This window comes from Heliconius melpomene, chromosome 15 (genome assembly GCF_056956725.1).
Source record: "Heliconius melpomene rosina isolate 202511_hmr_F chromosome 15, ASM5695672v1, whole genome shotgun sequence".
NCBI classification, from domain to species: domain Eukaryota; kingdom Metazoa; phylum Arthropoda; class Insecta; order Lepidoptera; family Nymphalidae; genus Heliconius; species Heliconius melpomene.
The window spans coordinates 3,212,733-3,239,328 of NC_140403.1; the positions used below are offsets into that span (position 1 = coordinate 3,212,733).

The window sequence follows — 26,596 nt, forward strand, 5'->3', positions numbered from 1 at the left end:
TAAAATATTTATTATTTACCTATTCAAAATACAATCTTACACATTTTTAATAGAAATTTCGGTATAATAACGACGGTACGATGAGCCTATTTAAAATAATTATAATAACTTTGGTTATATGTTGATTTTTAAACAATGAATGCGATGTTTTTAGTCTCATAATCCTTATGAAATTATCCAACACAAAGCATTATACTTTTTATTATTTGCTTTATTATATTCTGATAATAAATTAATATTATTAGTATTTTACAAGTTAGGTTAACATCTAAGTAAAAAAATTATAGCTTATACCAAACGCGAACAACTTGCTTGGATGATGGTAAATAATCTGTGATATATTTAATCTGTATGTTATTAATTTGACAATTCAAGTTTCAAATTCTTTATAGAGTGGACACGACAGAAAGTGTCGTGTGGCATTTTATTTAGTTTATTTTATAAAGTTAATTAAAATAATAATTGTGCTTTATCTTAGTGATGTCAGAACACGTTCTCCCGGCTGAAGAGCCTATACGGTTCGTAGCCCCAGTGATCCAAGACAATCCTACAGGATGGGGCCCCTGCGAGATGCCGGAGCAATTTAGGGACATGCCCTACCAACCTTTTAGTAAAGGTGATCGTCTTGGCAAAATAAGTGATTGGACTGTAGTGCAAGATAAGAAATACCAGAGTAAGTTTTAGTTTTCATTATCTCTAACGAGTACTATCAGAAATTAACCATCATATCTAGTTATTTTGAGGTTATTTATTAAGTTACTATTTCAAAGTTGTTGAACAAAACAAACCTTTAACAAAAAGTATCCCATCTTCGCATTTATAAAGTATAACATTTTAGATAAGTATGCTTCGCAATTTGGCGCGGGATCGTCATATGCGTACTTCCACGATGAGGACGAAAGTACGTTCCATCTGGTGGACTCGACTCGCGAACAGAAACCTCCGTATCAACGAGGTCGTGGTCGAGGTAACCGAGGCAGAGGAGCAAGAGGCGCTCGCACACCTGGTGGCATGACCACTTTGAGCAAGGTAATTAAATATTTATTATAATGTGAATTAACGAAAATATTAAAAAATGAGAAAAAAATGCTTAATATCTGAACAATATATATTGAAAAATTATTTTCAGCAACGTGAACGTAAGCTTGGCAAGAGATGGGGCCAAAGAGGTGCTCCTATGAAGATACGTGATGCATCTGTAACTGTCAGACCTACTTGGGTGACAATTGAAGACATGGACTTCCCGCGTCTTGCTAAGTTGTCTTTACCTGGCATTAAAGAAGGTAACATTATCAATAAAAATTATAAAAAATTATACACATACAAAATTATATATATACATAAGTTACAAAAATTATTAATTACTAGTTGCGTATATAGCTTATACTGTATTTTTTCATTTATTAATTTTAGACTTGTGAATAAAACAATTTCTTTATATTTTTATAGGTGAAGATATTGTATGTTCTGGTACTCTGGAATACTATGACAAGGCTTATGATCGTGTGAATGTGAAACATGAAAAGCCCCTTCAGCGCATTGACCGCATATTCCATACTGTAAGTTATTATATATTGTAAGACTATTAGAGGCCATCATGCTACAACGGCACAGTGAGTGTAAGAAAGTACAGACTGCTCAACATAATCTCTCAAAATTTTGGATAAATAGTGCAGAATTGAGAGTCTTACCATTAGATTCCCTTTTTTAACTTTAACTGCCATGTAGGTTTACCTAGAAGCTACTACTGTAAGCATTATTAAATATATGTTATAATGTTGTAAGCATTGGAACTTAAAATACTAGTATATACCTTTAACATATTTAAAAAGACATTCAGCTATTTTATCTTACATTAACATAAAATTGTCTATAACCATAGGTCACAACCACTGATGACCCAGTAATTCGTCGTCTCAGTAAAACAACTGGCACTGTATATGCTACTGATGCCATTCTTGCTACTATCATGTGCTGCACTCGCTCAAATTACTCTTGGGATATTGTTATTGAAAAGATCGGTAAGTTTTGATATGTCAGTATATTGATGGGTTCCTTTTTTTTAAGGGGTTCTATACCTTAACAGGTAAAACAGATTATTTATAAGATCACTTTGTTGTCTGTCTGTCAAGACTATTTATTATTTATAAACTTCTTTTATTCATATCGTCACTCTGGTAAGGAGAGTAAAATGAGGCATTGAATTCTGTAAATCAATACAAAGTGGTGAATTTAAATGTTTTAATGGGGACAGATTGTCTTAACTCTATTATACTCCCCAGTTTCTCTAATAATATTTTAATTTCTCTCCGACACCAAGGCAAATGTGTTGAGTTCCGCCACGCAACACACAATGCCTCGAAAAATTCGCCGAGAAGAACACTGAGTGCCTTAATACTGATTTATTAATTTATGTATAGTAATTAGTTATATCTCGACCTAATAAAGCATGTTAAAAAATTACATTTGATTGCAGGTGACAAGTTATTCTTGGACAAGCGTGACAATACAGAATTTGACTTGCTAACTGTGAATGAGACCTCGGTGGAGCCACCAGCGGACGACGGCAACTCTATCAACTCACCACGCAACTTGGCTCTGGAAGCCACCTTCATTAATCATAACTTCAGTCAGCAGGTAGAATTCGTTTCTTTTTTTAGTTTGATTTATTAATATGCAATGGTTTGTATACCTTATACAAAATACCAGAAATAATATCAGTTTCATTATAATTTTAATACATTAAAAAAGTATAAAATAGACATTGTTTTAGTATTGTAAGGTACTTTTCTGAGACTACATTTCCTAACATGCTAATGTTTTTTTAGGTATTGAAATCTGGAACCACCGAGCCTAAGTTCAAGTTTCCGGAAGCTAACCCCTTCGTATCTGAGGAGGAAGATGGAGAAGTGGCCTCTGTTGGATACCGCTACCGCAAGTGGAATCTTAATAATGGAGTTGTGAGTATTACATTATTAATCTATATATATAAAATCGAAATGTCACTCACTCATCACGAAATCTCTGAAACTACATGTGCTAGAAATCTCAAATTTTGCATAGGATTTATTTATAGGACGTAGGTTCTCACTAAGACAGGAATTTGCAATATTCGACTTCTAAGGGGTTGTTTTTGGGGTCGAAAGTTTGTATGAAACTTCGTTACTACAAATGCTAGTCTCAAATTTTGCATAGACGTCACTAGGACGTAGCCATGCAGACAGAAATTAATAATAACAAAGTTCACGCGGGTGAAACCGCGACCGGGCCGCTAGTAACTAATATAAACTCAAAATTTTTATTGATTTCCCCTAACATGGGGGGTATAGAGCGAATCTGGGACACTAGTGTTAAGACACTCTGTTCTCCTGTATGACACTTCTGTTTCCCGCCAAATTCTTGAAGCATTGCGTGGTGAGTGGAGCCATTCAATGGACGCGCTTTACCTCGTTACCACAATGAAGAAATGAAAATATTAAATATTTCATACCTCCAAGTGAAAATAAAACCCACAACAGTTGTACGCTTATGCCCGTATGCCACGACGGCCTCTCTCTATATCTCTCTCTGTCTTCTGTATTTTATTCTTATGTCAGTAAATGTTTTATTTATATTATTTTATCCCTCAGGTCCTAGTGGCTAGATGTGAACACGACGCAGTGATGCAAGGACCACAGAATGAAACCCAATTCCTGTCAATCAAGGCATTGAATGAATGGGACTCTAAGGTAGCAAACGGTGTAGAGTGGCGTCAGAAGTTGGACACCCAGCGCGGTGCGGTGCTCGCCAACGAACTGCGTAATAATTCGTGTAAACTTGCTAAGTGGACTGTGCAGGTGCGTTGTTTGGTCGGTTTGGTTATTTTATTTTCGTTTCATTCATTATTAACCAACGTCCGTAAGGCATTTTGAAATTTGCAGTCGGTGGCAAATAAAACAAACATGCTTAGTATTCTTTTATTGTTGTAGCATTAACTTGACACTGACTTCATAATTATAAAATCTTTCTTTTACTTAAACTTATTTTTTACTTTTTAGTTTGTCGTTTGAAGTCGATATATAGAGCTTAATGCTATGCTTGTTTTAAAAAACTGAATAAAAAAATACATTTCTTTTAAACAGAATTTTAATTTAGCAACTACAGGTTTAACATACTTTGTAATATTTAAAAATGCCGATTTATATTCGATATTCCCAATTTATAATTTATATCTTTCACACCTTCATATGTTTCAATAACTCAAATTAAATATAAACAACTTATACTTATTCCAGGCTCTGCTCGCCGGCTCCGACCAAATCAAATTCGGTTACGTGTCCCGCGCCCAAGTGAGGGACAATTCCCGTCACGTCATTTTGGGCACGCAGCAGTTCAAGCCTCACGAGTTCGCCGCTCAGATCAACTTATCTATGGACAACGCTTGGGGCATACTGCGTTGTATTATTGATATTTGTATGAAGCAGAAGGACGGTGAGTGGAGATTTGTTGGTTTTTTTTATTTGGTTATATTCTGGATATAGCAAGGTAGGCAGAGGTGACCTGGTAAGCTAGTGTTAAGACACTCCGTTATCTATTTTCCGCCGTTTTTTCCATATATTTAGTGGTGGAACTCAAAGCTATGTTGACTATTGCGGAGGAAATGAAACTATATAAATGAAATCATCACTACACAAAATGGGCTGTCTTAACAAGCTTGCTTGCTTGCTGCTGATAAAAAAAACCATTTGTTTTAAAAAAGATTCACGATTGATCCTATATCACAAAAAAAACAATTGTTTATGATACGAAAGTTATTCCGTTGTGATATTAAAACATTGTATCCTACCATCCATTAAATAAAAAAAAAGACAAAAGACAAGTTTACAAATTTAGGAAATTGACCAAAAATATTAAAACGTATACGATTACATATCCATTTCAGGTAAATACTTGATCATGAAGGATCCCAACAAGCCTCTTATTCGTCTCTACGACATTCCGGATAACACGTTCGAATCCGACGGCTCAGAAGAAAGCGGAGATGAACCGGTCGACACTCCCTTCGCTCCTCTATACTCGTATGGAAATGCCAAGAGAATTTAAATTAATACTTTATAGTATATACAAATACAGTTTTAATATACAATATTTGCAACTCGTTAGTTTTCTTCATATAAACTCAGTATGTATCTTATATTTTTATTCAGTAAATACAATCTTTTGGTCACATTTTTTGTTTTCTTTTTCTTCTTTTTTTCTGTGTTTATTAGAAATGTTTTAAGAAAACAACAGTAAAATTTATCTTTTAATAATTATATAAAAATTGCGTACAACCGCTTTGTAACGTTTTCCTCCAATATAATAATAAACTAAACTTATAATATAATTTCAGTACAAATTTTGTATTAAAAAATGTTCTATTATTTTCTTTAGATTAATTAATGTAAAGCAATGGTTTTTAACCTTATATTTTATGATACTTTTGTACTAGTTTTTTCTACTTACATAATTCTATATAAATATAGGTTAATGATAAAATATAAGTTCTATTAATAACCTTATCACTTCAGCACACAAAAACTAAATACGTATAAATGGAAACATTTAACGTCTTTATAATGCTTTTTCATAATTATAATATAAATGTATATATACAACAAAGAGATTGATATTACCGACGATCATTTACAGATTTACAAATTATTTGTTAAGAAAGTAAATACAACAATGCAGTCTCTATGACATTGGTTCTTATAAAAACAAACAATTCATATTTAATTTGAGTATTAACAACGATAATAATTAAAATAATCTTTTAATAAATAAATGCTTTATTAAAAATATATCACAAAGAGAATTTTCATACATTGTGGGTCAGAGTGTAAACATACTAACATTAGGTTGCCACTCAACACACAATGCCTCCAGAAGCTGGGGAACGGAGTGTCTTAATCCTGCTATAAAATGAAAAATAATGAAAATGAAAAATAAATGAATACAATGTAAAAATGAAATAAAATAAAAAATATATATATTTTTTTCTAATGGTATGAAAATAAAAAACAGATTTGGCAGGTTTACACTCTAGAGCTACGAGGAAGCGGAGTTTCCGTCTGGGTACTTGCGTCTTTAACCGTGCCCGTACTTGACACGGTAGCCCTTGCCCACTTGTCGCAGGTGTAGGGCGATGTGCCTGCGCGTCGTTCTTATTTCGTTTCATGTTATGGCGGTTTTTTTTTTTAATACTCGTCCCTCTGACTTGATCAGAGACTTTTTTGGCGATACATTTTAACACGTTTAAAATTTTAAGGAAGTGGCACTAGGCCAATGATGAGATTGACTTAGAATTATCTGACTTTAAAATATAGCTTGGATAAATAACTGAAATGTGCTTACCCACTGCCGACCCTGAAATTACTTTTTAATTTATTTGTTTCTCTTTATAACCCCGACGCCCACGTTCCTACAGAAACTTACAAATGCGTCATGGGTCTCCCTGTCCCTTATCAATGTTTTCAAATTGTCGGCTACTATCCATTTCCCGGTCCGGATCTCGAGTTGGGCCCTCTCACTACTGTGGACCGGACACTCGCATAGAATGTGAGTCACGCTCTCTGCGGTGCCCGGCTTACAGATGCACGATGGGCTCCCTGCACTCCCTGCACTTAAATCTATGTAAGTACTGGGAGAACCCACCGTGGCCGGTCAATATTTAAGTCAATACCGTGTCCATCTTAAGCTTCCTGGTGGTCTTGTAAGCGCATGCTACATCCGGAAAGAACAGTTTAGTTCCGGACGCCGTTTGGCCAGACTGGTATCTCCGATTCCATTCGCCAATCGACTTCTGACGAAGAAGTCGTTTGGCGAATGAGATCGGACACGCGTCGTAGTCTGGCCTTTTCTTCAATTTGGACGCTAGCTTGGCCAGCTCGTCCGCGCGCTCGTTCTCCTCCAGCCCTGCGTGTGCCTTCACCCAAAACAAGCACATGTGCTTATTTTGGGTGCGACAACGCCTCAAGTTGTCTCTGATTTCCACGACTAATGGGTGGAGGGACTTCTGGCCTATCACCGACTCGAGTGATGATCTCGAGTCGGTGTATAGAAGGCCCTGGTTTCTGCTTCGTCGTTCTACACGGATATGGCCGCCCCAACTCCCTCTTCAAACTTGCTCCCGTCTGTGAACATTCGCACTGCTTGGCAATTGTGCCTGTCCACTTGCTCTCGGTCCTCGAGGGTGGAGAATTTGAGGGCTGTTCCCTATGCCGGGTGCTGCAATCCGAAGGGCCCAACTCTCCGCTCGATCTGCCTGTCGCCAAAGACGGCTTCGGATTTCCCCCTCTTGATCTCATAGAGGGCCGCCGCCTCCTTCACCCTGCGATCAAGTGGCAGTAATCCGGCAAGTACCAGGGAGGCATTCAGGGAGATAGTTCGGTGGGCCCTGACGATTTTTTGGGCAAAACCTCTCTGCAATGCAACCAAACGCTTCCGAACCCCCAACTTTTTTGCTTCCTTTGCCCATGCGCTCGCGGCGTACAAAACCACCGGCTCGACAACTGCCGTGTAAATTAATTTGATGACCTCCGGCTGAAGCCCCCAGCTAGCTTTCGCCGCTCTGGACAGCTGTTTAAAAATGTTGGTCACTTTTACACTTAATTTATTTACGTGTGAATTAAAGGTGAGGTTGTCATCGATTGTCAGCCCGAGTATCTTGATTTCCCTGGAGTACTCGACATCGATCCCGCCCATGGTCAGGCGTGGGGTATCAAATTTTAGCTTACTTAAATTTTAGCTTACGCGTCACCATCATCGCCTGGGTTTTGTGTGGCGCAAACTTCAGTTTGTTAGTTGTACCCCACTCCTGAACATAGGCAAGAGCGGCGTTGGCCCGCAGGTACAACTCCAGACCGGTGTCTCCTTCGAACACAAGAACGACGTCGTCGCCTGGCAATAAATCTCCTGACGTACGAGTCCGTGAAGCAGGGGATCAAGAAGAAGGTTCTCAATTCACAGCAACCCTTCGGTCTTGGAGATAGTTGTCGGTTAATAGGGCAGGTTTCCTCAGCCAGTCTAGTTTTTATAGCTGGCCACCATGCGCTATCAAAGGCTCCCTCTTGTCCAGGGAGACTATTAGGACTAGTTTCTTTAACAGAAGTTTGTCGTTAATATATCCTATCAGGTCATAGAGGGAGTCCTCGGTGCTTTTTTGGGGCCACCATACTGGCGGGTACAGAGGCCTGAGAGGATATGCCACCTAATGCGTGTGATCAGCAGCTTCTCCAGGATTTTACCCATAACTGGCAGGAGCCACCAAAACCCCTTTGTGGGGAAAAACCGAAGGGAGAGGGGGTAGGATAGGCAAAGGAAGGCCAGCTCCCTAGCTAAAGAAACGAGGAGGAGGGGGGGAAGAAGACACCATTCTTACGGACTGGATGAGGATATAAGAGTGGCGGCACGCGGATCCAGGGTCGCGTACCCGTATGCCCACAAACCAATATCGGACAGATATTAGTCTGGACAACCTCTGGAAAAGACCGTGCAAAGTGGAGTAAGTTGAGCAGGAGGGCAGACCCTGGCAATAGCCCGGATTAATGCCAGGAGTAGGAGCTACGATATTATACTTACACTGAATAAAATACTATCAAAAATATAAATGACTATAAAATTTATTTATTGTATATATTTATGTAAGAACTTCATAAAATGCTATGAAACTCTTCACTATTATACCCTGAGATCCGGCCGTTGAATCCTGCATAAACGAGTTTTCTTAATTAAACCTATATTAATGAATAATACATGATTAGTAGAACAGATTACACCTGGGTTGCCTGGAAGAATCCTGCCGCAATCACCTTTAATTACATTTTTTCGTAACTCGTTTTTGGAGAAAATTGCACCCATACGTTTTTTATATGAATCGCACATCATTTGAAAGATAATCGCATAAGGAATTGGAAAATTAAGGGTTGCCAGCTCTCAGTCTGCCGCAAGTCTAGGGTTGCCTGGTTTAAACATGTCACTAAATGTTAATAATTTGCACTCATGTGTTTTTTTAATGAATTATATATCAAATTAAAGCTTATTTTTTTCTGAACACTATAAAACAGGGTTGCCTGGAAAATTCCTGCCGCAAACAGGGGTTGCCAGCGTTTGAAATGTTTTATTCCGGTTCCGTTTGACTATGAGAATAGACGATGAAATGCGCGGTCTGCCTTATGTTTTAAAGTAAAATATTATATAATAGAAGGTCAATCTTAAAATCAATGTTTATTCTAATTGTTCACCTGTTAAATGATGCTTTTAATCATATTAAGTACATGCAGAAAACTATTTAAAGATCATGGGGCAGAAGAAATCATCCTTATTTTTCAAGTAAAATAATGAATCTATAATATTGAATCTTTGCAAAATCTATTTTCTAAATACTAATATTTATTTATTAATTTAAATTACCATTTTGAAACAATTAAATTATCTAATTAAATAAATGTTTACGAATATCGATCTACTATAAACTATTAATATACATACATATACATCATGTTCCCTTAATATAATGAAGGGTAACCATTATTGCGGATATTTTTTTTATTAATTATATTGAAAAATACATTTCAATGAACTCTCTCTCTCTCTTCGTCCTCTACTTGTTTGATTTGACAAGGCTTGCTTGCAAGGTAATTTTTTTTTTCTCACGCAATTTTTAATAATTTGCATAGGAAAGAAATATATATAATAGAATTATAATAAACAAAACTAAGTTAGTAAAATAAATTCGAAGAAAATCCGACAGTAATGCCGACTAATAAACGCTATTTACGGTTTATGACCAAGAGTCGGCAAATATCAATTAGTTGGCTATTTTTTACTATAGATAAATATTTTGCGGCGCGATACAAAGCAAACCAAATGCAATAAAATTATTTTCGAAGACGTATTGTTTCTAAATGCAATGAAAGTGCAGATGGCCAAATGAGTTGTTTTTGAGCATATTACTTAGTTACTTACCTTTCGTTTTGAAGTAAAGACGTTTTTACTTGACAAAAATGAAGACGTGTTTATTGTGCGGCAGGAGTGAAAATGTGATAGAATTTAACAAGGAATCTCTCCAAGAGTGTAAAATTATGTTATTGTTTTAAAACAAAAATATAAAAAAGTATTTTTTAATTATTTTCTAATGCAAAACGTAAGTATACTTTAATGTTTAATATTATATAGTTTAATAAAATGTAGACAATTGTGGCCGTGGGAGTTGCCTCAGTTTTGATTACACTAAGTTAGGGACGTGAGTGAGTGATTACGCTTGAAGAAGACGAAGATGAAGACGGACAAGTTCTTGCTAGCCACATTTTTTTATCTATATATTAATAGTTTTTATTAGTTGAATAGTTTTCATTTACTTTCCAAAAACCTAAATATTCGTACCAAAAAGGTGGGCGCCATAGTTCTTCCTACGGATACGGACGGCGTTGTCAAATCAAACAAGCAGAGGGCGAAGAGAGAGAGATTGTTTATTGAAATGTAATTTTCCATATTTTCTTAATTAATAAAAAAAATATCCGCGTATATATTAAGGAAACATGTTGTAATTAATACCTTATAGTAGATCAATATTTGTAAACATTTACTTAATTAGATAATTTAGTTGTTTTAAAAGGGTTATTTAACTAAATATTATTATTTATAAAATAAATTTTGCGAAGACTCAATATTATGGATTATTATTTTACTTGAAAAATAAGAATGATTTCATCTTTAAATAGTTTTCTGCGTGTACTTAATATGATTAAAATCATCATTTAACAGGTGAACAATTAGAATAAACATTGATTTTAAGATTGACCTTCTATTATATAATTTTTTACTTTAAAACATAAGGCAGACCGCGCATTTCATCGTCTATTCTCATAGTCAAACGGAACCGGAATAAAACATTTCAAACGCTGGCAACCCCTATTTGCGGCAGGAATTTTCCAGGCAACCCTGTTTTATAGTGTTCAGAAAAAAATAAGCTTTAATTTGATATATAATTCATTAAAAAAACACATGAGTGCAAATTATTAACATTTAGTGACATGTTTAAACCAGGCAACCCTAGACTTGCGGCAGACTGAGAGCTGGCAACCCTTAATTTTCCAATTCCTTATGCGATTATCTTTCAAATGATGTGCGATTCATATAAAAAACGTATGGGTGCAATTTTCTCCAAAAACGAGTTACGAAAAAATGTAATTAAAGGTGATTGCGGCAGGATTCTTCCAGGCAACCCAGGTGTAATCTGTTCTACTAATCATGTATTATTCATTAATATAGGTTTAATTAAGAAAACTCGTTTATGCAGGATTCAACGGTCGGATCTCAGTCTATTAGATTAGAAAAAATATTCTATTTATGTATGCTAGTCTCTACGTATGTAGGCCAATCGTGGCGCAGTGCCACAAAAGTGCGAGTGTAAACTGAAGTTGAGGGTTCGATTCCCACTCGGGCGGAATGAAATATTTCATATTTTCATTTCTTTACCCTGGTAACAAGTTAAAGGGCTGCAGAAACTGGAATGAAAGTGTCTTAACACTAGGTTTCCAGGTTCCCTATGTAAATTTTTATGTTATAAATAATACATCTATAAACTTGCAGCAGCAATTTAGCTTACGCAATGCATATGCAAGATTAGTTTTACTAATCTTAAACATTTACATATTTTTATTAATTTGGACGAAATTACGTTTACTGCAACTGAATTTGCAAAATTTGTTTGTATTTTTATTTTCAAATAATTAAAGCTATGCTATAGTTGGTCAGTCACAGATTAAATATTTATAGAAATATTTAAAAATATAAATATGGCATACAGCTCAATATGATAGCATACAAAACATTACTTATTTAATTTCTCCACTTCGACGTTATCTTGAGCATTTTGCATATCCTGGACCTCCTCCAACGTCTTACCCTTAGTCTCCGGTACGTAGAAATAAATAAATAAAATACCGATATAAGCAATACTGGCGAAAGCCCAAAACACCGTGTACAGACCAAAATTATTTTTAACATTCTGATACATTTTTGTTATAAAAAAATTTAGAACACATGCCAACATGGTCGCTATACTAGAGGCTGTAGCTTTTACATTTATAGGGAAAAGCTCGGCCTGTAATATATATGGTATATTTCCTAAACCTACGGCATATAAAATATTAAAACCCAGGACCCCCACTATGGGAAGTACGGATATATGTGATAAAGTATAGGAACTGACATGTTGATAGTCTTGTAAGTAGAAATAAATGCCTATGGAAGTTAGGGATAAGGCAACGCCTGTACAGGATACGAGCATTAGGATTCTCCTACCAAAATACCTCGCCAGGAAAGTTGCGCCGATACCTGTAAATTAAATGATAAATCATAATACTATATATATAAAAGGACTTGTCCTCACTGACTGAGGTAAGACGCACGCACAGCCGTAACCGCTGTGCGTAGAAACGTGAAATTTGGACAGATGTTTACTTTCGTAATCTGGACATCCACTAAGAAGGGATTTTGAAAAATTTTAACCCTAAAGAGGTGAAATAGGGGTTGAAAGTTTGTATGGAAAAAAATTTAAATCGCCACCGATTTTTATAAAATTTTAAATTTAGATTTTTAAAAGTATTTAATTGAACACGTGTTTCATCGTTTTCTAGAAGTCTCCCCCTAAGGGTACAAATAAGGGGTTGAAATTTTGTATGGAAAAATCTTTAAAACGCCACCGATTATTATAAAATTTGAAATTTAGACTCTTAAAAATATTTCATTGAACAAATGTTTCGTGGTTTTTTAGAATTCACCCCTAAATAAGCAAGCGAAGCTGCGCACGTCCGCTAGTATGTTTATAAAAGGTGATCTAAATTGATAACAATATAGACGTGTAACACTAAGTGCGATAGGTTGTGGGTTCAATGCTCACTCCAGGAAATGTTTAATATATTCTTCTAATTATGAGGAACGAAACCGTCTTAACTCAGCATTAGGTTCATAGGTTCCGTCTGGATAAGTAAACGGCGCTACTGCTACTATATGCGCATCGGCGTATCTAGAGATATTTTTTGGGGAGGCCAAAACTTTAGCTTGGAACAGAAATGTTCGTGTAAGCTCATGTTATTAATGTACTTTTTCAGGGCAAATTTTTCTTGAATACAGCATGTGTAGGTACTTATATGTGGGATACAGCGTAAAGCTACAATAAAGTTTTTTAAAAATATATTAGGTATACTTTTATGTACCTACTGTTAACATTTTAAAACCCCAAATAAAATATAAGAATTATTAATTCCACAGATAAAATTGTTTCTCAAAATAGTAGCTAAAAAAAAACATTAATCATTAGAGAAATATAATTATTGAAAAAGAATAAAGGTTGAATTATAACATAAATTAATTACTTATTTTATTTGATTAGATGATGAAAGTTAAAAAATGGCCTTGTCATTAATTCTAATGAACAAACATTAGACCGTGAATAGCATATCAAAGTATTTACAAAACCTAAAACAAATATATTATTTCTTCAGCATAATTATAATATACAGTACGGTTGACGAGTCATGGCCGCCTTGAAGTTAACTGATGGTTGCGCAGACTTAATTTTTCTTTTTTTAATTTCACGCCGCATCCTACACATGACAGGGTAGGCTCAGGGAACCTAGTGTTAACACACTCCTTTCTACACTCTTCACCGAACCCTCATTGCGTGTTGGGTGGCGGAACTTAACGCTGCGCTTTTACCTTGGTACCAGAGCAACAAAATAAAAAAATATTAATATTTAACTCTCCCGAGCGGAAATCGAACCCGCAACCGTCGCGTTTACATCACACGCTTGTGCCACTGCGCTCAGTCAAAGCTTTTGTTTATTTTAAATTATTTTCCCTAGTGAAAAATGCGCAAAAGTTCAACAAGATCAACTTTAGGCTCACGACTCGTCAATCGTACTGTACATAAGTATATTGTCTTAGCCCTATTTAGATAGAAATTGCGTTAAGCTTTCCTTGTTTAAATTATATATTTATGGCATAGTAACAATGTCGCTGTGTGTATAATTAAATAATTTTGAATAGTTTACGATTATACGAATACAGTTTACGATATTTTAAATAAATATAATTTAAGCATTAGTAAATTATTAAAATAAATCAGAATCTTGTTATCTTTTTAAATTAAAATCTTTTAAGACTAAAAAAAATACTTCTAATCTTTTGTATTATTTCATGGAAAGGCCGCATATGATTTGCATTGTTTTTTTTTTAGTTTCACGTTGTACCCTGCAATCATCAGGGTAGGCAGAGGGTACCTAATGTTAAGATACTCCGTTTTCCATTTGCCGTCGAATACTGGAGACATTGACTGACTGGATTTGTCTCGACACCAGAGCGAAGAAATGAAGATATCATAATTTGTTCAACAATATAGCATATAATATCCTTAAACATAAATTCATATGTAAATTATACCTAATTATAATTGCACTGTAATAGCGTTTTAATCTTTATTAAGTTATTTTTTTTATTATATCGTGTCGCCTGATATTTTTATCTCGTTGTAATCTCTCTTAGACTTTGAACCTTGTCATAGCGTGATCGTAGTGTTAATATAAGTTTATTACCCTATTTATTACTTTAAACATCTGTCTGTTATTGAGCGAAGAAAATGGAAATATTATATAATTCTTATCCTCGCGTGGGAATCGAACCCGCGGTTACAGTGAAATGTTGAGCATCTGCACCACGACTGGCCTGATTGTATGGCTGTACTTTTATTCTTTATGGTGATAAATTAAGGATGGTCCAATTAATATAAGATAATAATTTAAAATATAAGCATTCCAGCGAGTTTATAGCAAACAAAAACTATTTCAATATAACTTTTTTCAATAACGCATATTAATGAAAATGCATGAAGGCCAATGTGTCGTACATAATTAACATAACATACAAGAAATAATGTCAACGTGGAGCATTGGTACCTAGTCAGTCTGAACATGATTTTTATATTTAAAATATATATTTACCGAAGAAAGGAGCCAAGAAGTCCGTGCCTAGAATTTTTACTAATAAAAAATTAACCCAGAAAAACGAACAGTTCTAAAGGCAACCGCCCCCAACCCACTCCCCCATTAGAAAATATTTCTAGATACGCCCATGTTTGAAGTTAAAATACTATAAGGTCATATATTTTTATATATACCTGCACCCAATTGTACAAATCCATATACAATGCTGACCATAGGCCCCGATATTTTAGTGGTGTGACGGAATATCATCTCCATATAAGATTGTATGGCGAGGCTGCCCGTCATGTACTGGAGAATTTTGAGACCTGTATAGTTTACAAACATTTGTTAATACTTATTAATTTAATAACAGGTTGCGCGTTCGATTCCCACTCGCGGAAATATCTGTTTATACAATACCTAGAAGTATAGTTATAAAATATTGTTACAAGATACCGTTATTCCTATTTACTTTGAAGATAACTCTTGTAGAGTTATCAAATAATATTTCATATTTAGATACAAGGTGAAAAGAAAGTAAATAATCGTAACTAATAAATATTTTATAATAATATTCTAAATTCAGAATGTTTTTTGAGGTTATAATGCCTTATAAATCTATGAACGCCGGTTACAAAACCGAGCGTGCAAGCGAGAGCGCGAGCAAACGGAGAGAAAGTTATTTTCAATTAACTGCTTCTTTATATTATACACTAAAATTATAATTCAGTGATAATAATTAAATTCATAAAATTTATAAAAAAATTAAACATACATTTTAGTTAACTGACCTGCTACAATGTAAACGGCATTTCTATATTTTTTGTTAGTAAACAACTCCTTCGCAGTGGTCTTGTTCTCCATACTCTGTTGCACGTGAACGCGCATTGCGTCAACTTGTTCGTCAACCCACTGAAATTGAATAATATTTAAGATTATTACAAGAATCATTAATTATATAAACGCGGTGGTTGTGGGTTCGAATTCCCAATCCGGAGAACGAACTATTTCATTTTTACCATTTCCTTTAGATATAGTGCTCACCTTGTGGTCCTATTTTAATTTGGTCTAGTTCTAAAAATGTCATTCGTGAGAAAATCATAAGAGTCTTAAATTTGCTTTAAGTATATGGGCCAGAAATGGACGAATAATTCTATTTCAACTTGTAAGCAACTTTCTTTTTAGAAAACGTATAAAAATCTGGAACGTAGCGGGATTTGAACCCGCGCCTCGTTCATCTTTGGGTATCGGAAATTTGTAAAGTTCTCCCTACAGAGCAGCTAACAACATAAATAAGTTGTAACAAACGTATAAGAATTTCGATGTAGCTTGATGAAAACGTATTGCTTAGCCGTCAGAGCACTTGGCCGGTTTCCAAGAGGCACGGTTTCAAAATTTCGAATCCCTCTACGTTCAAAATTTTTATGTTTTCTTAAAAATATTTTTCTTTCCTGTTCCTTGTTAAAAAAATTAAGCAACTTTTTAGCTTTACCATCCTGTTTGATATTCCCTGCTTATTAATTTATCGTTAAAAGTCGGTATTTTTTGTTAAAAATTATGTTTTTTAAGTATAATTTTGCGATTCCAGAGAAATAAGTCTTAACTAGAGAAGACTGACCGGTTATTTTTTATTTTAATATATTTTAATAAAATTTATAACCGGATAAAATATTTTCATACATTATGCCGACAGTAGCATAACTGAACATATTGTTCAACATCATCATCATATTTAAAAAAGGGGGACGGCGCGTACGCAGTCCCCACTACCAAAAATTACGCGTCCGAGTTATCCGCATTAGGGATAATCGCAGAGGTCAACCCGACCGCAGTGCAATGGAGGGGCCTCGCTCTGGGGGAACCGCCTTCGTGATCACGGTGTCCCCTACGCCAGGTAAGTATGCTTGTACGGGCGGAAATTTGAGGTTGTCATGTTTCACGAGAAATTCTTGCGAGCGCGATTCAGATATCGTATGAAATAGTACAACGCCATCTATTAACGCGTTTGGAAAACAAATTCATGGCAAATAAGTTTTTGTCTCCACCAGCTTTACTCAATCTCTATTTAATATTGATACGTGAAACAAAAATTTATATAATAATACATGAAGCGGACGGAAGAGATTGCGACTGTTACAGTGCAACATAAGCAGAAATTAATTTACCAAAATTATTATGTCGAACGATATTATACTCTTTTGTATAGTGATTAATAAGTCGCTATGGCAACAAGTTTTGTACGCGACGAAAACTCAATTTACGCTCTAAATTATTATTTCGACATTCTATTCATCACCGCATATTATGTAATTTTTCTAAGTGTGAAAAAGTTAGTGAAAACGTATGTAAAAAAACTTACCAGTTCATCCTTAGTCCCTTTAATAAACATAAAATCCTTTTTGGCCTCGGCAATTTTCCCTCGAGTTAAATGGTAGTACGGCGATTCTGGTACCCATGAGCACATCGCAACACAAAGTAGGGATATTGTTAGGACAATACCATTAAGGGCGGTGTAAGGGATGAAAGGCCCTATAGTGTACATGCTGAGGCTGCCCAGATTAATCATTACTTGGACTAGCATACCTAGAGCTCCACGGATTTCTTTGTCAGCTATCTCAGTTAAATATATCATTGTTACCTGAAACATTTATTGGATTATAGATTATCTATCTTCTATAAAAGGATTATCTTTTTAAAAAACAACTCTAAAAGTAATTCAAAATGACAGTCTGTCGAAAGTCACGGTTCAAAATAGGCTTCTAATGTAGCAAAGGCGTTACCAACCACCGGTACCTATTAAAGTATGTGGTTTAATCAACACTAAACTTATGTTTATATTTTAAGCTCATTTTACAAGAAAAATCTTAGTTACTATAAAAGGGGAGAAAGCTAAAGCATAGAACGAGATGATTTTTTAACTGACTTTCAAAAAAAGGAGTTTCTCAATTCATTGGAATATTTTTTTACCTATATATATACAGGGTGTCCCAGGAGTCAACGATAAAACGAAACCAGGTGATAGACCAAGTCATGACAGTTATGAGAAAAATATAAAAAAAATCTTTGTCATGTATTTTTCATATTATATTGATTTTAAAAAATATCGGAAAAACCGACACCCTGTGATGATTTTTCAAGTCCTAAGACTACAAATATTACCCTTTCTTCATTTTTTTTTCTGTAATATAATCATGAGTAACCCTACTGTGAATTACAGTTTAAGATTTAAACATACCTGCATCAGTTTTCAATAAATGGAACTGAATGGATCATACATACCCTAAGTTGGAAAAGTTCAGGTACCTTGGATCCGTCATGCACGAGTCTGGAGGCATCGATCACGATCTCTATAAGACGGATAAGAGTTTGGACGGTATCCTGCGATCACAGACCACACCAGTGACCTCCCTAAACTAAACACTTAGCCCAGGCAACGCTTATCCGACTTAGGGGCTGGCCCAGGACTTATAAGAACAGTGCTCGAGTCCGGGCTCTCGCAGGCCATATACTCGGTCTTTGACACGTCGCCAATATGCATTTCATTCATGGAGAATGGTTATGTAACGCAAATGCTGCAGCTAGAATGTATCGGAAAAGATACCAAAAAGCTGAACGTCATCCCGATTATCGTGTATTTCGATTTTTCTCTCTTCAACAAAGAAGTAATCCAGCAAGTGTCGTACCATTTCGGAATCCAGATTAAATGCACCAACTTTTAAAGTTACTTGCAAAAACAGTGTAGTACATTTTTTTTATAGTACAGTCGGTTAAAGTTGGGTGTAGTAAATATTTTGAATTTAATGTTTGGCAAAAACACCACATTTTATTGAAAACTGATGCAGGTATGTTTAAATCTTAAACTGTAATTCACAGAAGGGTTACTCATGATTACATTACAGAAAAAAAAATGAAGAAAGAGTCATATTTGTAGTCCTGGGACTTGAAAAATCATCACAGGTTGTCGGTTTTTGCGATATTTTTTAAAATCAATATAATATGAAAAATACATGACAAAGATTTTTTTTTATATTTTTCTCATAACTGTCACGACTTGGTCTATCATCTGGTTTCGTTTTATCGTTGACTCCTGGGACACCCTGTATACACATATTTAAAATAAAAATCTCCCGAATGGAGATTTATTTTTTAAATATATGTAGAAAACAGGATTTTCGAAAAAAACTTTACTATTTTTTAACTAATCGCTGCGGTGACATGGTACCGAACGTTTTGTTATCTTTTTGTATATTTTTATGGCCAGCTGGGTTCTTTGTAACATTTGTAAAGATTTATGAATTTTAAATGTAAATAACATTATACTTACGACGGCTGTGACGCCATTTGATATACCCATGAGTGTCCTGGCAACACACATAACCAAAGGTGATTTTGTAAATATTATCAGTATCTACAAACAAAAATGTACATAAAAGTTTTTGAGGATAATTAATAATTAATAAAAATATAGTTAAAATTTCCATTCTAATTATTTACCTTTACAATAACAAAAACAAACATTTTTTTTTTAATTTGCTTGTACAACAAAGTACTGTCGAAGTTAGATTTAATAATATTGAACACTTAAAATGCAAGAAAAGAAAAGAATTAAGGTACTATAAAAAAGACATTCATTTTTTTAAAATGTTAGTTCCTCTTAAAAACATACCGCACCCATTATTCCCGGCACTGGCGCACTCAGTATAGTGAATCGCCTTCCTTTTTTTTCGCTTAATACTTTTCCTATATAACAAGCTGGCAGTGCTCCTAAAGCTGCTAGCGATACTACCCATGATGTTTGTTCCTGATAAAGAAATTTACCTAACATGTGAAAAAATGGCCTTAATCAATATTGTTTATATAAAATCAATTAAAGTTATTAAAAGAACAAGAAAACATAGATTTATTTTAGATCAAATTCTATCTCTAAGTATGATCTATCATACTAATTAAAAGTAAAATAAACTATATACTCACATCACTAATTTTTATACCGGTGTTTCCGTAAATAAATTTTGGAATAGCCGGTGAAGGCCATGATATAACTGCTCCGGTAAATGTAAAAGCGAATGAAACTGTTAAATAAAAGTTAAAATAATAACAATGTTCACCTCACGAATAGATAACAAACAATATTTATTTCAAATAAAACTTACCGCATAATCCCGCCAAATACTGCACCTTTCTGCTTGAGTTAGACATTCTTTTTAAATCACTTGACATAATATTATCATTCATATCAATTCAAATTAACCTACATTAATAAAGTCCATTACTTATTTTAAGAGACATTTAATAAAAAAATAATCCGTATTCATTAGGACTGATTCACAAATACAAATAATCCTTTGAACAACATTCAACTAATCTTAAACACTATATTTGAACTACATTTATTAAGAACACAGTACAGTAACGTAGCTCAACTAACACTGGAATCAGAATTTACATTACGTTAGTGCCAACATAAAAATAACTATTATCTATTTCCATTGCCACAGTTGGTAGACGAAAAATTATCAATTATCTGTCATTGTACTTACACTGCGTACGAGTGCGTAAAGTCGTAACTCCTTAAATATGAATGAAAACGTTCTTTACCTTTTTTAATATATTGTGAATTTTAGAAAAAACAATCTCAGCAATTTCAATGCTCTAACTATAATCATGTATATTGATTTAGGTAGTTAGTAATGATATTAAAATGAATATATCTTATTTTTCATAGGAATGATAGAAACGTAAACATATTTTATGTTGTAAAGGATAAAAGTCACCTGTTCAAAGATGTTAATTTATTTTTATAATACAGAATACACCACACAAATTGTAAATCATTAATAATTTTATTATTATTATAATAGATTTGTAATATTCAATTTAAAATAAAAAATAAATAAATAATAATAATATAAAATTTTCAATTTATTATTTGTTTAAAATATACTGTAGTCAATTATAAATTCAGCTCTAGAATAATTCACATATAAATATACTAAATCAACCAATAATAGTTATAACAAGTAATTTCAAATTTTTATTTTTGTAATATATTGAAATGTAAATTTCATTTGTATACTTACTTCAATTCTTTTGAATCAAAATTTGCTTCACACTATCCTGTGTATGGCAGGGTATGCAGAGGGAACCTAGTGTAAAGAGACTCCATACCCCACTTTCAGCCAAATTTTTCAAAGAATTGCATGTTGAGTAGAATTCAATACCACTCAGGGGCGGACTAAGGCCTAGGCAACATAGGCAACTGCCTAGGCTCCGTAATTTTTGTCGCCCGAAAATTTGGTTTTAATTTTTTTATTTTGTACTTAATTCTTATTACTATTTAACAGAAAAATGTAAATGTATATTATTTTTTCTTAGATTCCGATAATTAAATAGAACAACACTAAGTACATCATTTAAAAACGAAGTACCAAACGCAAAGTATGTGTCAGCACTGAAGGGCCTGGAATTATAATGTTGCTTAGGGCCCGTTTTAGCTCTAGTACTCCACTGACACCACTGTAGAATTGAAATATAGAAGCTAGTGTCAATACATATTTCAAAGAAAGGTACTGTTTTTAGCAACTCTCCCTATAACATATTGGACTCTGTACTAGTACAATAAACCCTTGGAATGCTCAAGGCTTTTTTGTGTTTGTTGGGACTTAGGACTTTCTTGTGCTGTGTGTTTTAATGTTTACTTATCAACCGGCATAATTGATAAAAAAAAATTACATACATCAAATAACACTAATTAATAGTCTTTAGTGTAAATATTATATTAACAGTAAAAGTTATTGTATAATAGAGACATTTCACTTATAGACTAGCATTACAATATTAATAATTTTCAGGCATTTTTTTCAATATGTTAATAACTTGCATTGCAACTATTGGATTATTGGTACATATATCTGAACAACTGTAAGGTGGCAAAATTAAAACATTTCCAAATTCTATATTATCACCTGATTCTCTTGCTGATAATAAATTTTCTTTAAACCACAATAATATTTTCTCTTTGCGTTCTAGATAACATTTAGGTGTAGATAATGTTGCAGATATTTTTGTAGGAATTTTTAAATCTTGTCCAGTAGTTATTTCTTCCACATTTATTATAGCATGTCCAGGTACAATGGTTGTTTGATAGTTTGCTTCTCTAACTTCTAATATGATTATGCTAATAAATAAAGAATATAATATTAATCATTTCAATAATAACTTAATTAATAATTTATGAATAAAAAAAAATAGATGTGAATTACCTGTATTCAATAGGATCTATAGAATGAACAAATCCACATATCGTTAAATTCTTTACAAGATAAATGTTTACATATTTATTTATTAATAAAAGTAAATGATGAGGGTTCTTTTTTCGTTCTTCGTATGTAATGATTAAATTGGAATCAACTTGAGGCATTATATGTTTCAAAAAGTAAGAACTATAAGAGAATTTAATTGAAGTCCATATAAATGTCTATGTTCTCTATTAACTGTTAAACAAATTTAATTATATTTTGACGTATAGATTTTTATGACAAAATAAAGTAAACTTATCGTTATGTTTCAAGAAAGCGCTGTGTTGTTTTTAAATTTAACTTTTATATTATATTTATAAAAAAATTAAAATATACTTTTACGTATTTGACATTGACATCAAGGTAGTATATTATTTTATACTAGACATTAACATAGACAAATTATTATTTTTTTCAAAGTACTGACAGGAACAGTACCTGATAAATTTTTGGCCTTTAAGGTAAAACCATATGAGCTTCTTCCTTCTAACCAAACAATATAGATATATTCTTATTAATTTTAGTACTATGTATTTCTTAATTTCGGCTCATTGAAGAATCTACCAATTCTTTAAACTGGTTACAGATTATGCTAATAAATGTATATTTTTTCAGTATACTTTTGTCAAAAAAGTACCGCCATTATTTTATAAGTGGTATTCCTTTATAACTTACAGACAGACCGATTTCTGTTTTGCCATCCTTAAGTAAAATATTTGAAAAAATAATGTTCAACCAGCTCACAATTTTCTTAAATATTAACAATTGTTTCCATAGTGAGCAATATGGTTTCACCAAAGGTAGGTCCACTACGGATGCGGGTGCCGCACTCCTAAAGCACATTTATGACGCTTGGGAGAGGTCACAAAATGCAATTGGAGTGTTTTGTGACTTATCCAAAGCCTTTGATTGCGTAGACCATGTAAGTCTGTTGTTAAAACTAAAACATTATGGTATACAGGATACTGCTCTTGACCTTATTGCCTCATATCTAAACCAAAGAATCCAGACGGTTAGTATAAATAATGTAAAATCATCTGGATCTCCTCTAAAGATGGGCGTTCCACAAGGCTCTATGCTTGGTCCTCTTTTATTTCTTCTTTATATTAACGATCTGCCTTTTTATGTGAAGAACCTATGTGATATTGTACTTTTCGCGGATGATACCTCTTTAATATTTAAGGTTGACAGAAATATAATAAACTATGACGAAGTGAATAGTGCATTAGCGCATATTCTTCGTTGGTTTGATGTTAATAATCTAATGTTAAATGCTAAAAAAACGAAATGCATCGAGTTTGCCTTACCAAATGTTAAAAAACATAATTTTAATGTAATAATTAAAGGAGAACGTCTTAATGTGTCGGAATCAGCTATTTTCTTAGGTGTTACTATAGATTCCAAACTCCAGTGGAACGCTCATCTGGAAGCACTTGCGGATAAACGCGGCTCTGCCGCGTTCGCAATTAAGTAAATAAGACAAATGACGGACGTTGAAACTGCCCGACTAGTCTACTTTAGCTATTTCCATAGTATTTTATCTTATGGAATGCTGCTATGGGGCAGTGCTTCAGATATCAATTCAATATTTATTCTCCAAAAAAGAGCCGTAAGATATATTTATAATCTAAGAGCTCGAGATTCTCTGAGAGATGTTTTCAAAGATGCAGGTATTATTACAGTTGCTTCCCAATTTCTATACTATAATATTCTCTTTGTCCGACAAAATATACATTGTCATAGAAAAAATAGCGATAGTCATACGATAGAAACGAGAAATAAAGATAAGCTTGTTACACCAAGTTTTCGCCTCCAAAAAGTTAATAAATCCTTTATGGGTCTGAGTATACGTGTATATAATAAAATTCCGCAGTGTATTCTTAATTTGCCACTACCAAAATTTAAAATATCTGTAAAAAAATTTCTAACAAGTAAAGCTTATTACACTGTTCAAGAATATTTAGAGGAATTAATGTCTATTGAATGTCAGGCAGGATAGCTGCCAGCTAATGTAATAGTAAAATATACCATTGACTTTAAAAAGAGCAACTGTTGAGTTTCTTGCCGGCTCTTCTCAGCAGAACTGCCTTCCGAACCGGTGGTAGCTTTTTGTTGACATGTACATTCGACGATTCAAAAGTGCTTATAAAGTTTATTTGAATAAAGAATATTTTGAATTTAACTAATAATTACGTTTTTTGTGACTAGATAGACTACTGTATTGATTTAGCAGCAACAACAAAAAAAAATATATATTTCATCCATTTTTTTACAATCTACCCAATATTGATATTGAATGAGACTCAATATAAATTAAGTCTTCCATTCTATAAAGAATAAAATATACGATAAGAATTTTTTTATGGGAATAAATATTGGCGTGAAAAATATTTTTTAAAAAAAATTAAGCATCCTTCTCATTTAGAGGGTCATAAGGCCAGAGATTTAAAGATACAAGAAACAATTGCAAACTATGAATTTCTTTATAAATATAAACACTACTTCGTACACATTTAATATTTGTTACTTATTTTTTTTAAGTTATTTTTCTAAGCAAAGCCAAATATCGAGAAATAATTTTAAAATAATTATTATTAATTTAAAACTCCAAGATAGGATCCAACTAAATACACAAATATGATGTTTTATATTTTTATTACATTAAAAATAAGTGTTCATTTCTTGGCCTTTGCTTCTCTCACTGCTTTTCTTTCTGCGGCTCTAGCCAACTGCTTTGCAGGTTTGAGATTGCCCTTTTTGCAAAACCTCTGATTCCTTAAGAATTTAGGGTCCATCTGAAACAAAACAATAAATATTAACATTTAGTATAATTTGTAATGGGGGCTCTAAAGAAGAAATAAACATTACAATTTTACACCTAATTTATTTAAAATTAGAGTTGTGTTATTATTGTTACTTAAAAAATTGCACTGGATAATATAAATTGTTGCATCAAGTTTTTTAAGTGTCATTTATTGCATTAGGCTTGGTTCTTTCAATGTTTATTTTGTTTTGAAATCCAGATTTTTGTTTCAACTCTAGTTGTGAGTTAGCAGTAAATACACAAAACACATAAACAATTTCTATCAATAGTGGAGTTTGAAGCTTGCTTGAAGTGATAAAATATTCAAAATACAAAGTTTGCTTAACATCAGTTTTGAATAATAGTGTCACTCAATTACACATAGATGACTGAAATGTCAGTCATGTCCTATAGAACATCTATAGAGAAATTTAAATGTAAAGAATTCTAAGATTCTTGTGTTATTTTATTGAATTGTGCAGTTACAGGTACACATTTAGATGAAGAGAAGGGATTTACATTGCTGAATAGAGATAAAAGAGACGCTGGATGACAAATATGATTTTTGGAACATTCAAAATAGCACAAAATAACACTCACACTTCATTCTAGAAAACCATGTAAAAGAGAATTTCATACGGAAGGAATATATTAAATATTTGTAACACTTATGTACTTATTATTTGTATTAAAAAATGTTGTCACTCACAGTTTAAACGAGAGCTGCTACATAAAAACGGTATATACTTTAAAACCATTCCAATTGAGGTCGAAAATTAAAAAACTACTTCGAAAAAACATGCAACAGACATACTGTTATCATCTCTAAACAGGTTGTTTATCAATACAAATCCGGCACCGGTAACTTTAAAAATTATAAATACTAAGACCTAATAATAAAATCTCAGAAAATCTATGATTTAATAAATTATTTCATATAGGTAATTAAACTTACTCCAAGTGTAGATTCGTGTCTGAACTTCTTCGGCTTTTTGATACCATTTCGGTGAGCCTTACGATCTGAAATAATATTATAAATTTTGTATGCAACCACGTTTCATTTTATATAGTTTCACATCTAGAAATACTTGTTTACTCACTTTGGTTATGATTTGTATGATTCTTTGACTTTGCCATTTTCTTAGATTTGTAACTCTGCGAAAAGAAATTCTATAGTTACTATAATATTATACCTAAATAGTCACTAAAAACACAACACTTTTTAAATATGAAAGGCAGATTGCGAAGATATTTAAGGAATTAAAATATTTTTAATAAAGCCATGGTTCTAACCTAAGCGATCACACAACTAGAAAGAAAGAGATAGCGATAACACATATGACAGCCCCTTACAATACAAGTCAGTCACACTTGACATTGACAATAAATGGATTATTTTTCGTTCCACGTAATTTTGCTAAACTAAACATAACATGTTTTAAGTATTATGTATAACAATTTAAAGAAAAGAATATTTTTTGAAGATAGAC

The 26,596-nt window shown here is 33.3% G+C and overlaps 4 protein-coding genes and 1 non-coding gene across 5 annotated transcripts; 1 reads left to right on the plus strand and 4 right to left on the minus strand.

Moving 5' to 3' along the window:
• Positions 1–374: 374 nt before the first annotated feature.
• On the plus strand, positions 375–5,208 carry eIF3d1 (eukaryotic translation initiation factor 3 subunit d1). Its single transcript, XM_085198712.1, has 10 exons — positions 375–673; positions 839–1,029; positions 1,130–1,283; positions 1,450–1,559; positions 1,883–2,021; positions 2,477–2,637; positions 2,829–2,960; positions 3,630–3,836; positions 4,275–4,470; positions 4,922–5,208. The coding sequence occupies exons 1-10, from the start codon at positions 481–483 to the stop codon at positions 5,080–5,082; spliced, it is 1,644 nt and encodes a 547-aa protein (XP_085054838.1). The 5' UTR covers positions 375–480; the 3' UTR covers positions 5,083–5,208.
• Positions 4,920–20,628, minus strand: LOC146531316 (facilitated trehalose transporter Tret1-like). The gene is made up of 8 exons (XM_085198714.1): positions 20,159–20,628; positions 19,980–20,077; positions 19,672–19,806; positions 19,330–19,413; positions 17,365–17,643; positions 15,797–15,917; positions 15,200–15,331; positions 4,920–12,360 (listed from the first exon to the last, which is right to left on the minus strand). The coding sequence occupies exons 1-8, from the start codon at positions 20,238–20,240 to the stop codon at positions 11,855–11,857; spliced, it is 1,437 nt and encodes a 478-aa protein (XP_085054840.1). The 5' UTR covers positions 20,241–20,628; the 3' UTR covers positions 4,920–11,854.
• On the minus strand, positions 16,746–16,907 carry LOC146531317 (U1 spliceosomal RNA). The gene has a single exon (XR_014878820.1). It is a non-coding gene; the product is annotated as a U1 spliceosomal RNA (small nuclear RNA).
• A 273-nt stretch (positions 20,629–20,901) lies between the features above and the next one.
• LOC146531318 (uncharacterized) lies at positions 20,902–22,626 on the minus strand. Its single transcript, XM_085198715.1, has 2 exons — positions 22,268–22,626; positions 20,902–22,182 (listed from the first exon to the last, which is right to left on the minus strand). The coding sequence occupies exons 1-2, from the start codon at positions 22,423–22,425 to the stop codon at positions 21,843–21,845; spliced, it is 498 nt and encodes a 165-aa protein (XP_085054841.1). The 5' UTR covers positions 22,426–22,626; the 3' UTR covers positions 20,902–21,842.
• Positions 22,627–24,941: 2,315 nt separating this feature from the next.
• Positions 24,942–26,468, minus strand: RpL29 (ribosomal protein L29). The gene is made up of 4 exons (XM_085198427.1): positions 26,400–26,468; positions 26,207–26,261; positions 26,062–26,126; positions 24,942–25,098 (listed from the first exon to the last, which is right to left on the minus strand). Exons 2-4 carry the CDS (start codon positions 26,241–26,243, stop codon positions 24,979–24,981), a joined length of 222 nt encoding a protein of 73 aa, XP_085054553.1. The 5' UTR covers positions 26,244–26,261; positions 26,400–26,468; the 3' UTR covers positions 24,942–24,978.
• Positions 26,469–26,596: the final 128 nt, after the last annotated feature.

Coding starts and splice junctions, on each gene's coding strand:
- eIF3d1 (XM_085198712.1), top strand. CDS start 481: ATGTCAGAACACGTTCTCCCGGCTGAAGAGCCTATACGGTTCGTAGCC. Junction 1,030..1,129: donor GCATGACCACTTTGAGCAAG/GTAATTAAATAT, acceptor AATTATTTTCAG/CAACGTGAACGTAAGCTTGG. Junction 4,471..4,921: donor TTGTATGAAGCAGAAGGACG/GTGAGTGGAGAT, acceptor TATCCATTTCAG/GTAAATACTTGATCATGAAG.
- LOC146531316 (XM_085198714.1), bottom strand. CDS start 20,240: ATGAATGATAATATTATGTCAAGTGATTTAAAAAGAATGTCTAACTCA. Junction 17,644..19,329: donor CAAATGGCGTCACAGCCGTC/GTAAGTATAATG, acceptor TAAATGTTTCAG/GTAACAATGATATATTTAAC. Junction 12,361..15,199: donor ATTTGTACAATTGGGTGCAG/GTATATATAAAA, acceptor TTTAATTTACAG/GTATCGGCGCAACTTTCCTG.
- LOC146531318 (XM_085198715.1), bottom strand. CDS start 22,425: ATGCCTCAAGTTGATTCCAATTTAATCATTACATACGAAGAACGAAAA. Junction 22,183..22,267: donor ATAGATCCTATTGAATACAG/GTAATTCACATC, acceptor TTTATTTATTAG/CATAATCATATTAGAAGTTA.
- RpL29 (XM_085198427.1), bottom strand. CDS start 26,243: ATGGCAAAGTCAAAGAATCATACAAATCATAACCAAA. Junction 26,127..26,206: donor TCATACAAATCATAACCAAA/GTGAGTAAACAA, acceptor ATATTATTTCAG/ATCGTAAGGCTCACCGAAAT. Junction 25,099..26,061: donor GACACGAATCTACACTTGGA/GTAAGTTTAATT, acceptor GTTTTGTTTCAG/ATGGACCCTAAATTCTTAAG.